The sequence below is a fragment of the Glycine max genome, chromosome 10, assembly GCF_000004515.6.
Source record: "Glycine max cultivar Williams 82 chromosome 10, Glycine_max_v4.0, whole genome shotgun sequence".
NCBI lineage: Eukaryota > Viridiplantae > Streptophyta > Magnoliopsida > Fabales > Fabaceae > Glycine > Glycine max.
This window is the reverse complement of record NC_038246.2, coordinates 7476301-7489600: the sequence shown is the minus strand read 5'-3', so window position 1 is coordinate 7489600 and position 13300 is coordinate 7476301. Positions and strand designations below refer to the sequence as shown.

The following is a 13300-nucleotide window of genomic DNA, read 5'->3' as shown; positions in this document are numbered from 1 at the left end:
ACATACTCAAATCAATAGTCATAGGTGTCATAATAGTCATAGATTTCGTATTAAAACGTCTAATAACGAGAGAAATATTGATTTCGAATTCATGTGTGAACAAACAAGCATGAAATAATTTTCTTCCAGTATAGTAGGTGTTTCAATGAAAATATCGATATCTAGTATGAAAACATCTCTGGCCCAAAACAAGACCATCCAATTTTTTTACAAAAGGAAATAAGTTAAACAACAGAATAGCATAAAGTAACATGTTCAGAATATTATGCAAATAATACAGAAACTCATGTCTCAATGTCACATCCTATCAGAGCATTGTGTTCCAATGTCCTCTAACATGAAGTTCTCCCTAGCTATCCACCTAATCATCTGCTCCCATGAACACAAAGTTTGAAATCATCACAGGATCCAAACACAAACAATACATAGGGAGTGAGTTATCGCATTCCTAACTAATAAAGAGAAACAGAACAACATAGATATACATAGCATATAAATGAAATACAACTTACTTATACACAATTCACATCATTCCACCATTTATCACGTGACATCACATCCCAACACTGCAGGTCTTACACATTTTCACATCATTCACGTATTCAAGAATCAAAACACAATATCACTCAACCAATCAATATTGATCAATACACAAGTGCTATGCAACAAATATACTAAGACTCAATCCTATATGCAATGTGGTATCATGTTAGTGAAAAACCTCGTCGGGTGCTTAGGAGTACATGACAAGACAAACCACACACTAGTAAGTCAGGTCACTCTCACTAGGTAAAATCATAGGGAGACCAGTCAGGGTCACTCTGTTTTGCGAGAATGCTCCAACCATATGGGATAAACATAAGCTTCAAGGAATATTCAAACTAAGTGTATTTACCTCCAATGCCTACACTCCGAAGAGTTCATTAGGATCTCTCCCTCCTGATTCAGGTCAAACCCAGAAAACATTTTAGCACACAGACTCTATCTATGAACTATACAAAACACATGACTCCTTAATTATTCTCAAAATAATTTTAACTCGTTGTGCCTCAAAGTGATTAAACTCATCGGGTTCCCACAATGAATCCCATCATAATACTCGTTGCGCATTAACTCATCACCCTTAAAGGGTCTTACCGTCGTATAATTGTACGATTCATATCTCACAACTCAATGCATACATCTCAATACACATGTGTGATCTCACAATTTAACACATACTTAACTTGTCACTTACACATAGTTCATCACACTTCCATAATCCCAAGACAACACGTTATCACGCCTCATGCATTATATACATGTTACACAATAATAATATTAATATGTTATCTTCATATGATTGAACTCCTCAAACAATTTCACATAATCATATCAAAATCAAAGGAATAAAAAATCATAGGTCAAAACATGGAAACACCAAGTGCACTTAATTTTATCAACCAATTCACATCAGGGCATCAATTGACCCGTCAAACACAACAATCTCGTAATTATAATCATAAAGGAAGAATCACAATACAACAAACATCCCAAAATAAATCCCAATTTGATACTCTAAGGATCCCTACACATATTCATTCTAACCCCAATTGCGATAAACCCATCCCTTACCTCTAAGCGGGCTCACGTGTGTAGTCCGGTAGTGATAGCAACATCTCTAGCAGTTTCCTAAGATTCCTCAAGTTTTTCCTCTAATTTCTCTCGTAAGGTTTTCAAGCGTTAGAGAGAAGGAGAAGGGATTGGAGCTTTCATTTCATTGTCTCCGTGCGAGGAACATTTCTCTCACCATAGATATTATTTCACAAATCCCAACGCTGAGGATGTGCAAAAATGAGTTCTAATCCTAGTTTTCAAATTTCACCATGATCCAACAGTTAACGAGTCCAGGATCGTAGTTTTATTGAGTCAAGTTTAGGTGTATGCCGGAAAAAGAGAGCTACGTATGAGTCCGAGATCGTAGTTTCACACAACATATTTTTTCGCAAATCTCAATGGTGGGGATGTGCGGAGATGAGTTATGAACTTGGTGTTCAAATTTCATAACAATTCCACGATTAATGAGTCCGGAATCATAGTTTTACTGTGATAAATTTGAGTGTATGCGGGAAAAAAGAGGATTTTGAGAGAGGGGAAGAAAAAATGAATGTGAGAGAAAGAGAGGGTAGAGACGTATCCTAAGTGTAAAACTACCCTAATATGTCTCTATTTATAGCTAGAGTACTCTTAGCCTATTATTTACTCAATGTTTTTTATTTCTTATTTATTTAATTACAAAAATCTTATTATTTTTTTAAAATTCTATTTATTTTTAAATAAAAATATTTTTAATTTATTTTATGAAAAATGGATATTACAAATTACATTATTAAAAATTAAATCTATTGTTCTATTAAAAATTGAAAAAATAGGTTATAGACCGACATTGTTTTACATTATATTTTAATCTCAAACTATTAAGCATGACAAATAACTCTGACTTTGAGGGAAAGTATTTGCTTTGATCGAATACATATACAATATGAGTATTATCCTAATTTTTAAAATGAGAATAGATATCAAACTATACCTATATTTCAATTGTAAAATCTCTAAAATATTTCATTTATGTATAAGATTTTATTGTATAATTTTTAAAAATATAAATTAATTAACTTAATAGTTGAATAATTTAAATTATAATAACAATTAAATAAAAACTTAAAATTATTTAACTACAAATATAATTTATTTCTTAATTCTTTATCTTTAATTTCTTTGTTATTCATTATTTTTTATAATATTATTTGAATGAAAATACATTAATAACTTGATATATAATTTATTTAAAAATATATAACTAAAATAAAGTTATAAAAATAATATACTAGGTTACCTGCCAGAATTCCCAAACCTAATAATACCTATCACGGAAGGGAATAAGTATTAAAATTTTAAACTCATATCTTCTATACTTGAACTCATACTCGCTCCGCCCTATGCGGTGTTAGGCATGAGGAATAGTAAATTTGTCTTCGACCCGTCTCGTTTCTATAAACAATTATATATAATAAATTTATTTACTGATTTTTACAATAAATAAACAATAACATGTGTATAACTGTAATATGTACAAACAATATCGGAAAATAAAAAAGAAAAAAATGAAAAGCCTAAGGATAAAGGAGAAAAAAACAAAAAAGAAAAAAATTAAACAATGGACACATACAACACAGAATGATACATGAAAATGGTATGATCATTTTTATAATATTATAAATAATTTAAAAGTCCTATCAATTGTGATTTTTAATTGATTAAGATTATAAAATTTTTATTCTAATAATAATATTAAACTTTTATAAATTAAAATACACATATTAAAGATATATATTCTCACTCTCTACTATCCTAATTAGACATTTTAAATATTTTGTCTATTTTGAAAATGTATTTTACATAATACAGATACAACTAGAAAAAAATTTATCCGACTATTTCAAACTATTATTTTTTTTCTATCCTTTTTTTTTTATTTTGTTAACCATTTATATCTTTCAATCAGGTATTTTTTACGGTTACGAAAAATTTATATCACAATTTAAATTGCTAGTTATATCTTAAAAAATGATTTATTATTTTTTGGTGATAAAAACGATTTATTACAAATGTTAAGTATTTAAAAATAAATATTTATCTCATAATGTACCTACTAAACTACTGGTATTAGTTTATTCACTTTTGAATAATTTGAGTGGAGTAACATGCATGATATGGATCTTTTCATATATTCTTAGATGATTAATGGAGTGAAATAAAATAATGTCTTACATTAAATATGTCATATTTTCTCAAAAAATAAAATAATTTTCTATATTTTAAAAAACATCAGATACCTCAGTAAAAAAACAAAAATCCCATGACTACTCATCCAACTCGTCCAGACACAATCAGTTTAAAACTGATATTGCTATTTTCTTAAAAAAAAAAACTGATATTGCAATAGTGCCCCCACTTCAACTCGCACGCAACCTGCGATAACGTGAACGGGTTTTATTCTTCCCTATTATGGATCCTACGTTCGGCCCTCAACGTCAAGTTACATTAAAGGAACACAACACTCTTTTCACGACAAATCCACAGTGGGTCCCCTGCAAATCAGCATATAACATATATTTTTATGCCTAAGACTCAATTACTTAATTGATTGAGATGAAAAAATAATTAATTTAATTTATAATAATAAATTTATCTTAAATTTATAATTTTTTTAAAAATTATCTTTATTAATATATTCTCGTTTTTTTATTGATAAATATTTTTACTCTAAAACTAATTAATATAAATAATATTATAAATTGAGTTATATAAAAAAGAACAAACATCATTCAAACTATGAGGATTACAAATAGAAATGAAAAAAAGTATTTTTACTATAGAGAAGGAGGTAAATTGCATGGAAAAAAAAAATTATGGTCAAGGGAGACAACTTCTAGGATAACAACTCCAATTGTATAACAAAGCTACAAAATATTGTATTTAAGATTTTTTATTTGATATCTAACTAATTTTACTTCTATTGGATAGACCCATTTTAAATAAAATAATATTTTTAGTTGTAATCACATACTCATGCCCGAATCACATACTCAAGATATATAGATGATGTTACACTTTATCCTTATTATCTCTCTCTTGATCTTCCCTTCCCTATCACTCACACTCTCCTCTCACTCTTTCCCATCCAACAAAATGGCCCAAAATAGTAACACTGAGGCCCAAAGCCCACCAACCCCCGAGGCCCGACCAGTCGGCGGCACCGAATTCAGCTGGTGCAAGGCCGTTCCCGCCGGCACCGGCGTGACAGTGCTAAGCCTCCTCCTCTCAAAACCGCCGCAAATTGCTGTTGTCCAAAATGCCCTCCACAAACTTCAAAATTCCCACCCTATCCTCCGCTCCAAGATCCACCTCGATCCCTCCAACAATACGTTCCACTTCCTCACCCCTCCCACTCCCACCGTCCAAATTCACCCCTTCGATATCACATCAACGGCCACCATCATCCAATCCCAGTCCAACGGCCACGATCCCTTCCACGCGCTCCTCGAGCACGAGATGAACCAGGACACGTGGCGCGACTACACGATCCCTTCAGCCGGCGCCGACGTCCTCCACGCCGCCGTGTATAATATCAGCCACGATCGCTTCGCCGTGTTCCTCCGCCTCCACACCGCTGCGTGCGACCGCGCCGCTGCCGTGGCGCTGCTCAAGGAGCTCCTCCGCCTGGTCACCGGCGGAGCCGGCGACGAGGCGAGCCGGGAGAAGGTGAATTCTCCGATCGAGGATATGATTCCCGAGGGGAAGATGAACAAGCCGTTCTGGGCGCGTGGGTTGGACGTGCTCGGGTACACGCTCAACGCGTTTAGGTTCTCGAATTTGAGTTTCATCGATGTTGGCTCGCCTCGCAGTTCGAGGATAATAAGGTTGCAACTGAATGTGGATGAAACCAAGAACCTATTAGCCGTGAGTTATCATCAACCTGTTTCTTTTTTATTTTCTGTTATCTTCACTAGTTTAATTGTATAGTAAGTATATTTTCTGTTGACAAGTTATTCTTATTGATACAAAATATTCATAATGTTGATGATTGATTTTTGTAAGAAAATCTGACCTTTAACTCTAACTTGGTAATTAATTAATTGACCGGCTAATTAATTATTATCTTAAGTTGTCAATGTAGAACTTATTTAATTTAATTAGTTCACAACAATTAAGAATTTTTGTTAGTATTTAGTAGAATAATATATATACTTTAAATTATTAAGATTTTATTCTATTGAATTTTTTACTTAATTAACGTGTTTTCGCTTAAAGTATTTGTACAAGAATAAACAGTTAATGTAAGATATAATTTAGAGGAAGAGACTTTTCAAAATTCATAACAAATGGACTCAAGATAGTATATTAGATAAAATAGAATATCCAATGGGAATATTATTATTCAGTACTGATTAGGACTTTGGAGATCCGATAGACACGTGCGGAATGATTCTCTTATATAATATTTGTTTCGATTTGGGCTTATTCATTAATTCTATTTTAATTCCCGTATAATGATCAATATCTAGTTGGTTCAAGAAAACTGGTTTGGTTTCTTTAATCAAGATTTCATATTCTAGCGTAGATGCAAAAACATAATTGAGGAAGTAAATTTCACTAAACCTAATTAGCCAATTTTCCGAGCAAAGATTAATCATGTTGTTGGGTGTCTTTTTATACCTTTAGCCTATTTTTTGAGTTAATATTTTAAATTTTTGATACCGATATAAGTGGGATTTGTATATCGCAGTAATGAGTTGAATAATAATATACAGTATTTACAGTGATTAATGTTCAATTTTAAAACATTTGTGTCTGTTTTTTAACTGTTTTTATTTTATGTTAACATAATATTAGATGTCATGTCGTTGCCCTGACTTGTGATTTTCAAAATTGGACATCTCTTATGTGTTACTGTCACGTCGTACCCTTATCGTAAGCTTCGCAAATTTTGGTCCTCTCGACAGTGACCATCAATTATTTTTTTTTATACATATCTCTATAGCTCCAAAACAATAATTGAAATTTCTTACATAGAATATGACCACTTTTCAAAATCAGAAGTTGTGTGGTAGTTAACTTTGTTCTGGCCCTTGGAGTCTTTGTCAGAAAGAATGATTGAGAATGGGATAAGGCATGGGTTACAAAATTCCATGTGTAGATGATAATTGTGTTCAAGTACGACGACACCCAATTGCAGCATAAATTGACTAACATAACAAGTCCTGTTCCTGCATTTCTGTTCATGGGTCATTATTCAGTCTTCAGCTTCACAAGAAAATATAAGTTATATCTTTTTGTAGCATGTGTCTACTTGGTTATCATTACATTGTTAAACGAAAGAAACTAACATTGGTATCACCAGAAATACACTTCAACCCACCTAGAGCATTTTGCTGGTAAAGGTGTTATAGTACTATTATCATCTGGCTTATGTGCACTGGCTTTATCTACTCAACTGTTAAGGTGTGTTTGGATTGCAATTTCAAGCTTCCAAACATCAGTTTGACAGAGAAGGAGCTCTTGTATTGAATTTAAAGAGAATGTTGCTGGTTATGTTGGATGTAACTTTTTCCCAAACACACATTAAATTAATCTTGACTATTGCAATTTCTATTTGCAAACCTGAATTTTCTCTTTTCTTAAAGGCGATGAAAATACTAGACATTTTTTTTTTAAAAAAAAGAAGAAAAACTTACTTGGCACATTATAGAGAAGTCATTAGTCTTAAAAGCCAAAGCTATATTAGGAAGGGAGAGCCTCTACTACAAATGAGGGGTTAGTGTTTCACAGGTCACAGCCCTATGGTTTGATCCAAACTCTATACAATATCAATTAGGATTTATCAGCTAATAAATGATAATTCATATTCGAAGTTGGGAGAAAATTGCAGCCATTTATAACTAATATAAGCTGCTATCTTTTTTTTCTGGTATAATAAGCTGCAATGTCACATCATCTTCTTTTTGGTCTCTACATATTTGTAATTAAAATTCATTCTTATGCATCCAATGTGTAACAGTATTATCTAATTTCTGTGAAGTCTGATTGATATGGCATCCTACTCTGTACTCACTTTTTGCTTATGATATGGTAATTTGATGGATTAAGCTAATTATGCAAGATCATGTAGGGATGCAAATCAAGAGGTATTAAACTTTGTGGGGCACTTGCTGCAGCTGGAATGATTGCTGCATGGACCTCTAAATGCCTTCCTAATTATCAAAGAGAGAAGTATGCTGTAGTAACACTTGTTGATTGCCGCTCGCTTCTTGATCCAGTCCTTCCCAGTAACAATGCTGGTAAGCCATATTTTCTAGTCATTTTTGTTTGTTTTATTATGCTGCTGCTGCTACTTTGCATCATGCCTAACTGGTTTACTTGATACATGCTCTTCTTTTTTCAGGCTGTGTCCTTCGTGTAATAAATTGGAAAGATTGTTGTCTCTTTTATGGTGTGTTTGGTAGAGAGGAGAGAAATAAATTTGTATTTTTTTTGTGGGACTCACCTTTTACACTCTACTTTAATTAAAAAATTTCTCTTCTATTTTCATCCTCTAAACCAAACACATCCTAAAATTGTCAGTTGGCACATAACATTAGTTATTCTAACTAATAGTCTAATACTAATATTTTAACTTAAACTGCAAGACCTTGTTAAAACAAGGAGCCTGTATTGTCCAAATCCACATAATAGGTTCAAATTTATTTGAGTGGGCTACAAAGTGACACTTGCAACATAAACAGTATCAAATCTTGTCAAGGTTCCCTGTATCTTGATAATGCTTTCATTTTTATTTAATCTTTGGAAAGTGGTAAAAACAATTTCTTGGGTGGGTAGGTAAGGGACTAAGGGAGGCTGTCTCTTGTACTAATGAAATTAAACTTTTTCCTATCACTTGTTAATGAAATCATTTGCTACAGCCTTTAGTTAAATTGTTAGTTATGTTAGGGATATAATATAAAACTATTCACATGTATCTACATGAAAAGTCTAAGCTTTTGAGATAGTTTATTCGTGACATATTAGATAATTGCCTTACACTTTTGAAACAAAAGCTATGAACTTGGGTACCTCCAATGCATGATACACTGGAATTTTCAAATCATTAATAATCCGAGCATATGAATGATGAAGGAATATTTTACCTTTTTGAATTTCTTGGTATAATTTTGGCATTCTTTTGCCAATGCTTCCCATGTTTGGTTCAGGATTTTACCATTCTGCCATCTTGAACACTCATGACGTGTGTGGAGAAACAGAAACCTTATGGGAGTTGGCAAAGAAAAGCTACACAGCCATCGTAAATGCTATGAACTGCAACAAGCATTTTACAGACATGTCTGACCTGAACTACCTCATGTGCAAGGCAATCGAGAACCCCGGTTTGACGCCATCATCATCGCTTAGAACAGCCTTGATCTCCGTGTTTGAAGATCCCGTCTTTGATGACTCGGCCGAAATGCTTGGAGAGTTTGGATTGGAAGACTATGTGGGATGTGCTTCTGCTCATGGTGTTGGCCCATCCATTGCCGTATTCGACACCATACGAAATGGAAAGTTGGATTGTGCTTGTATATATCCATCACCCCTTCATTCAAGAGAGCAGATTCAAGGACTAGTTGATCATATGAAGAGAATACTTGTGGAAGGTTGTAACAGTGAAAACCAACAAATTGAACCATACTCCACTTCTGAGGCTGAGCAAATGGTTATATAATTTCGTAATCAAATTCATAAACTTCGTTGCCTCTTCAATTTCTCCTTGCTCTGTTGAATTTCCCAGGGCCAGGTATTTTAATATGGAGGTATACATAAATATATTGCAATTTACAATGAAGGATTCAAAGCATCTGCAAAAGTTGCCATTGCATTAAAAGAATGCAGAGATTCATTTTTCTACTGTCAGATGGCATCAAGAAATGCAATGTTTATTGGTTTATTTCAGTCTCGAACTTCGACCATATTTATGACCGAATTAAGAAGGATGCTACTCACACACATTTGCACACATACAACCTCACATAATTTTATCATTTTTCTTTATTTGTAGGAATCAAAAACAGGTCCAAGAGGATTTATAACAACAACTCATCCACCCTGCCAAACCAAATGAGTCCTTGGTTTTTTATCATTTTATTATACATTGATTCTATTTTACCCTTTTAGCACTTTGAATCTGTCATCTCTGAGGAGATGTGCTTGGTGTTGACGTGTACCAAGCATTTCCGCAATAAGCATTATTTATTAAGTTTTTGCTTTATAATCCAATGGCAGATGATAATCGATTTTTAAAGATATAAAAGTTTAATGAAATTTGAGAGAAATTAATGAATATTAATTTCGTGGAAAAAAATTGTCTAGGTAAACTAATCAAGTTTTCTTGAAAAATTTGCCGCCAAACTGGGAAACTTGGCCAGTGGTCCAGTACTCCAGTCGTTTTACTTTGGAGCACGCTCATACACTTATCAAATTGTGGATTATTTTAATTCCAAACTTCTCTATTTGTTTATTTAGTCCCTAAAAATAGTATTATTTACTTAGGCCTTCAATATAAATAAAAAATATTATTAAAATAATGTTGTTAAGTAAGCAATTAAATGAGTGTCAAAACCACTAAGTTTACTGATCAATTAGTATGAGATTGTTTAGTTAACTAGTGATCTAGAGTTCAAGTTTTGTATACATAGTTGCAGAATTGTCTCTTGTAGAGTATTTATTTTGTATACAAACAAAAAGTAAAAAATCAATTTAAAAATGACTAACGCTTACAATTTTATGCAGTACTTTATCTAGTTACTTGCAGTTCCAGCTACTTGTGCCTGTGCATATACTTAATCGTAAGAATTACCTTTAAAGCAATCTTCTTTATTTGTGACTAGTTTTTTGCTTTTTGATTCCTTCAAGGGAGTAGGAAACAAATTGGAGTACACTCTTAACAATCAAAGAAATCTTACATGGCAGTAATATTCCATTCCATTGCACCTAATACACGTGTAAATTCAATGAAGAGGTAAATCATTTTTTTTTTCTTTTTTCCAAATCTAGGCATTACAAGATTTCCTGTGATGACACCCAGTTGACTAACTGAACGTGCACGATTGTTGCCACTGATTACTGAGGTCACTTTTGTGGCACGGATGCCCGTTGAAAAATTAGGGGATAAGTTTACTTGCTAAAATTGTATGAGAAAAATTATAAAAGCATAAGCTGCAGATAGACTTTAAAAATATTGATATATAGTTCACTATTAAACAGGCAAAAACTAATTTACATGTCAGATCAAAATCCTAATTGAAATTAAAGCTAACTCAGCTAGCCATCATGAAGACCTATGTTCTAAATTCTGGCTAGAACAACATCCAATAAATATAACCCACCAACAAAGAGGTCATAGTTCTGATGCATTTCAACACTACTAACCAAAGAAACAAAAGAAGAAATTAATTAATTAACAAGGCAAGGCACATGACATGATATCCGTTTTGCTGTGCACTCTAGCTAAGCAAAATCTTCAAAAATCTTGCCCAAGTCAAACTTGCCATTGTTGCATTCAATAGCATTCACCACCTCCTGAAATGTGGAAACACTGCATGGCACCACTAGGCCATTCCTCTGTGCAAAGCCAAATTCATTGTAGGCCTTCTCCAGCAGCATCTTGAATAGAGGGTGAGAGAGGTAGCTGGTTGGAACCACATATCTCTGACGCTCCTCACCAACATAAAGTGCAAAAAAACCTGTTGGGGTTGTGCTAGAGGGTGATTCTTTACCTTCCTCATACCCCTTTAGCAAACATTCTTGGTATGGAGGGTCAGAGTGATCAGCTCCTCCAACACCCTTAACCCTTTTGGCTAGTTTCTTCAATGATACCATCTTCTTCCCTAGCATTTTGCAATTCAGACTAAACTAAGCATATATAAAATTGTCTTCTGTAGAAGATACCTGTGGTCTCTGAAACAAAATTAAGCGCCGAAGGGTCTTTGAGAATATGGAAGGGGAGTTTTGTGTATAGATGAGGGAATGGCTATTGTGCAAGTTGAAGGGAGGATTTAGATTTAGGAATGTGTATGTAAGAGCAAAGAAGAAGGTAGAAGGTGATCATAGACAAATGAGAGTACAAGGGGGAATGTTGTCCTTTTGAAAAGTCCTCTTTTCCACGTTTGAATTATAATGTCTTGAGCATGGAAAAAAATATTCCTCAAGTTCTTTTAAGTTGTCTTTAAGTGGCCGTTGGCTTAAGACTGACTTAATAATAGTTAAAGAGATTAAATTAGATAACTTGGTATTGTTATAAATTATGGAAAAAGACACCAGCAATGTGTGGCACACTACTACTACTACCACTTTAAAAGTAGTAGTAGAGCAGCATGATAATACAGTTGGTGTGAGTCTCACGCCCACATTTGTTGGTTGTGAATTATTAGGTGGCAATTGTATACGTGCCATTGAAGTGGCGCAAACCAAGGGCTTGTATATGTATAATAAGGCTAAAAGAAAAATTTAAAAATGGGTGGCTTCTAATTAAGCATTTGATATCATTCATTAAAAATTTTAAGACCACACTAATCCGGTGGGCGTGGTTATTAGTGGTCCACTCCTTAGGAATCGTTGTTGTTTGAATCTAAAAATGGGTTAGTACATTTTTGTTTCACGGGTTTAATTCGGCCTTTTGTTATCTTATATCAACACCAATGAACTCTCATCTAAAATCTCAAATTATCAAAGGCCACAAAATGGTGACCCACGAATTGGGAAAATGCAAGTTCCTACTATTGAATCACGTTTTTCAAAACCCTATGAAATCTTATATATTACTTCTCCACCACTCTTTTTTTGTTACAAAAAAAAGATATAATAAGGCTAGTATAAGAAATTCTTATTAGTGAGATTTAATTGAAAATCAATCATCTAAAAAAATGGTGTTAGATCTATATCTCTCTTAGAAGTGATAAGGACCCACAACGTGCAAGGAGAAAAACAAAAGCAAGGGAGTTGAAAATTTAAAGGTATGCATTCAGGCAAATTACTAAGAAATGATAAATGACTTTTAGAACATGATACATATATTTTTAATGTATTTTCATTTTCATGCATTTTAAAATATTTTAAAAGATTGAAATGCCATTAAGCTTAAAAAAGTCAACATAATTCATTAAAAAACTAGAGAAAGAAAAGGATCTAGAAAGAGAAAGGTTAGCTAAGAGGCCGTATAGTTTGGTTTTGGTCAAAGGAAGATGCTTCAATTGGTGACAAACAAAAGGTGGTGGGGTGGGCCGGGCCATGGAAATTGTTTGTGGGGTTGACCGGTGCAAGCAAAACAAACTATTCATAGGTGATCATGAGTTTATTTCTTATTCATATAAAATAATATTTGTGGGTAGAAGTCAATTTTTTAAATGAATTTCAGAAGACTAGCTATTAACTTTTGTCATGATATCCTGATTCAACAAAAAATAAGGTAACAAACACACCAAACTACGCGTTGAGGTTGTATTGTTATTATTTTTTTGGAAAAATGTAAATTATATTAAACTTAAAATGATACAATAATAAACGAGATATATCCCGCCGTTAGAGAAAATCAAAAGTCTTTTTAATACAAAAAGGTCTATATCAAAATATTAAAACAAATGTAACAAGTGCACTTGTCTATACATAATAAACTTAATCTTACTAATAACTTTTATTAAAAAAATTGATAATTTTCAATATTATTATTATT

General features: G+C 33.0%; 2 protein-coding genes across 2 annotated transcripts; one reads left to right on the top strand and one right to left on the bottom strand.

The window, feature by feature from the left end:
- The first annotated feature begins 4477 nt into the window (after positions 1–4477).
- On the top strand, positions 4478–9486 carry LOC102662021 (uncharacterized). The gene is made up of 3 exons (XM_014763035.3): positions 4478–5502; positions 7712–7880; positions 8790–9486. Exons 1-3 carry the CDS (start codon positions 4642–4644, stop codon positions 9296–9298), a joined length of 1539 nt encoding a protein of 512 aa, XP_014618521.1. The 5' UTR covers positions 4478–4641; the 3' UTR covers positions 9299–9486.
- A 1318-nt stretch (positions 9487–10804) lies between these two features.
- Positions 10805–11742, bottom strand: LOC100790208 (auxin-responsive protein SAUR15). The gene has a single exon (XM_003537026.5). It carries the CDS (start codon positions 11464–11466, stop codon positions 11080–11082), a length of 387 nt encoding a protein of 128 aa, XP_003537074.1. The 5' UTR covers positions 11467–11742; the 3' UTR covers positions 10805–11079.
- Between the last annotated feature and the right edge of the window lie 1558 nt (positions 11743–13300).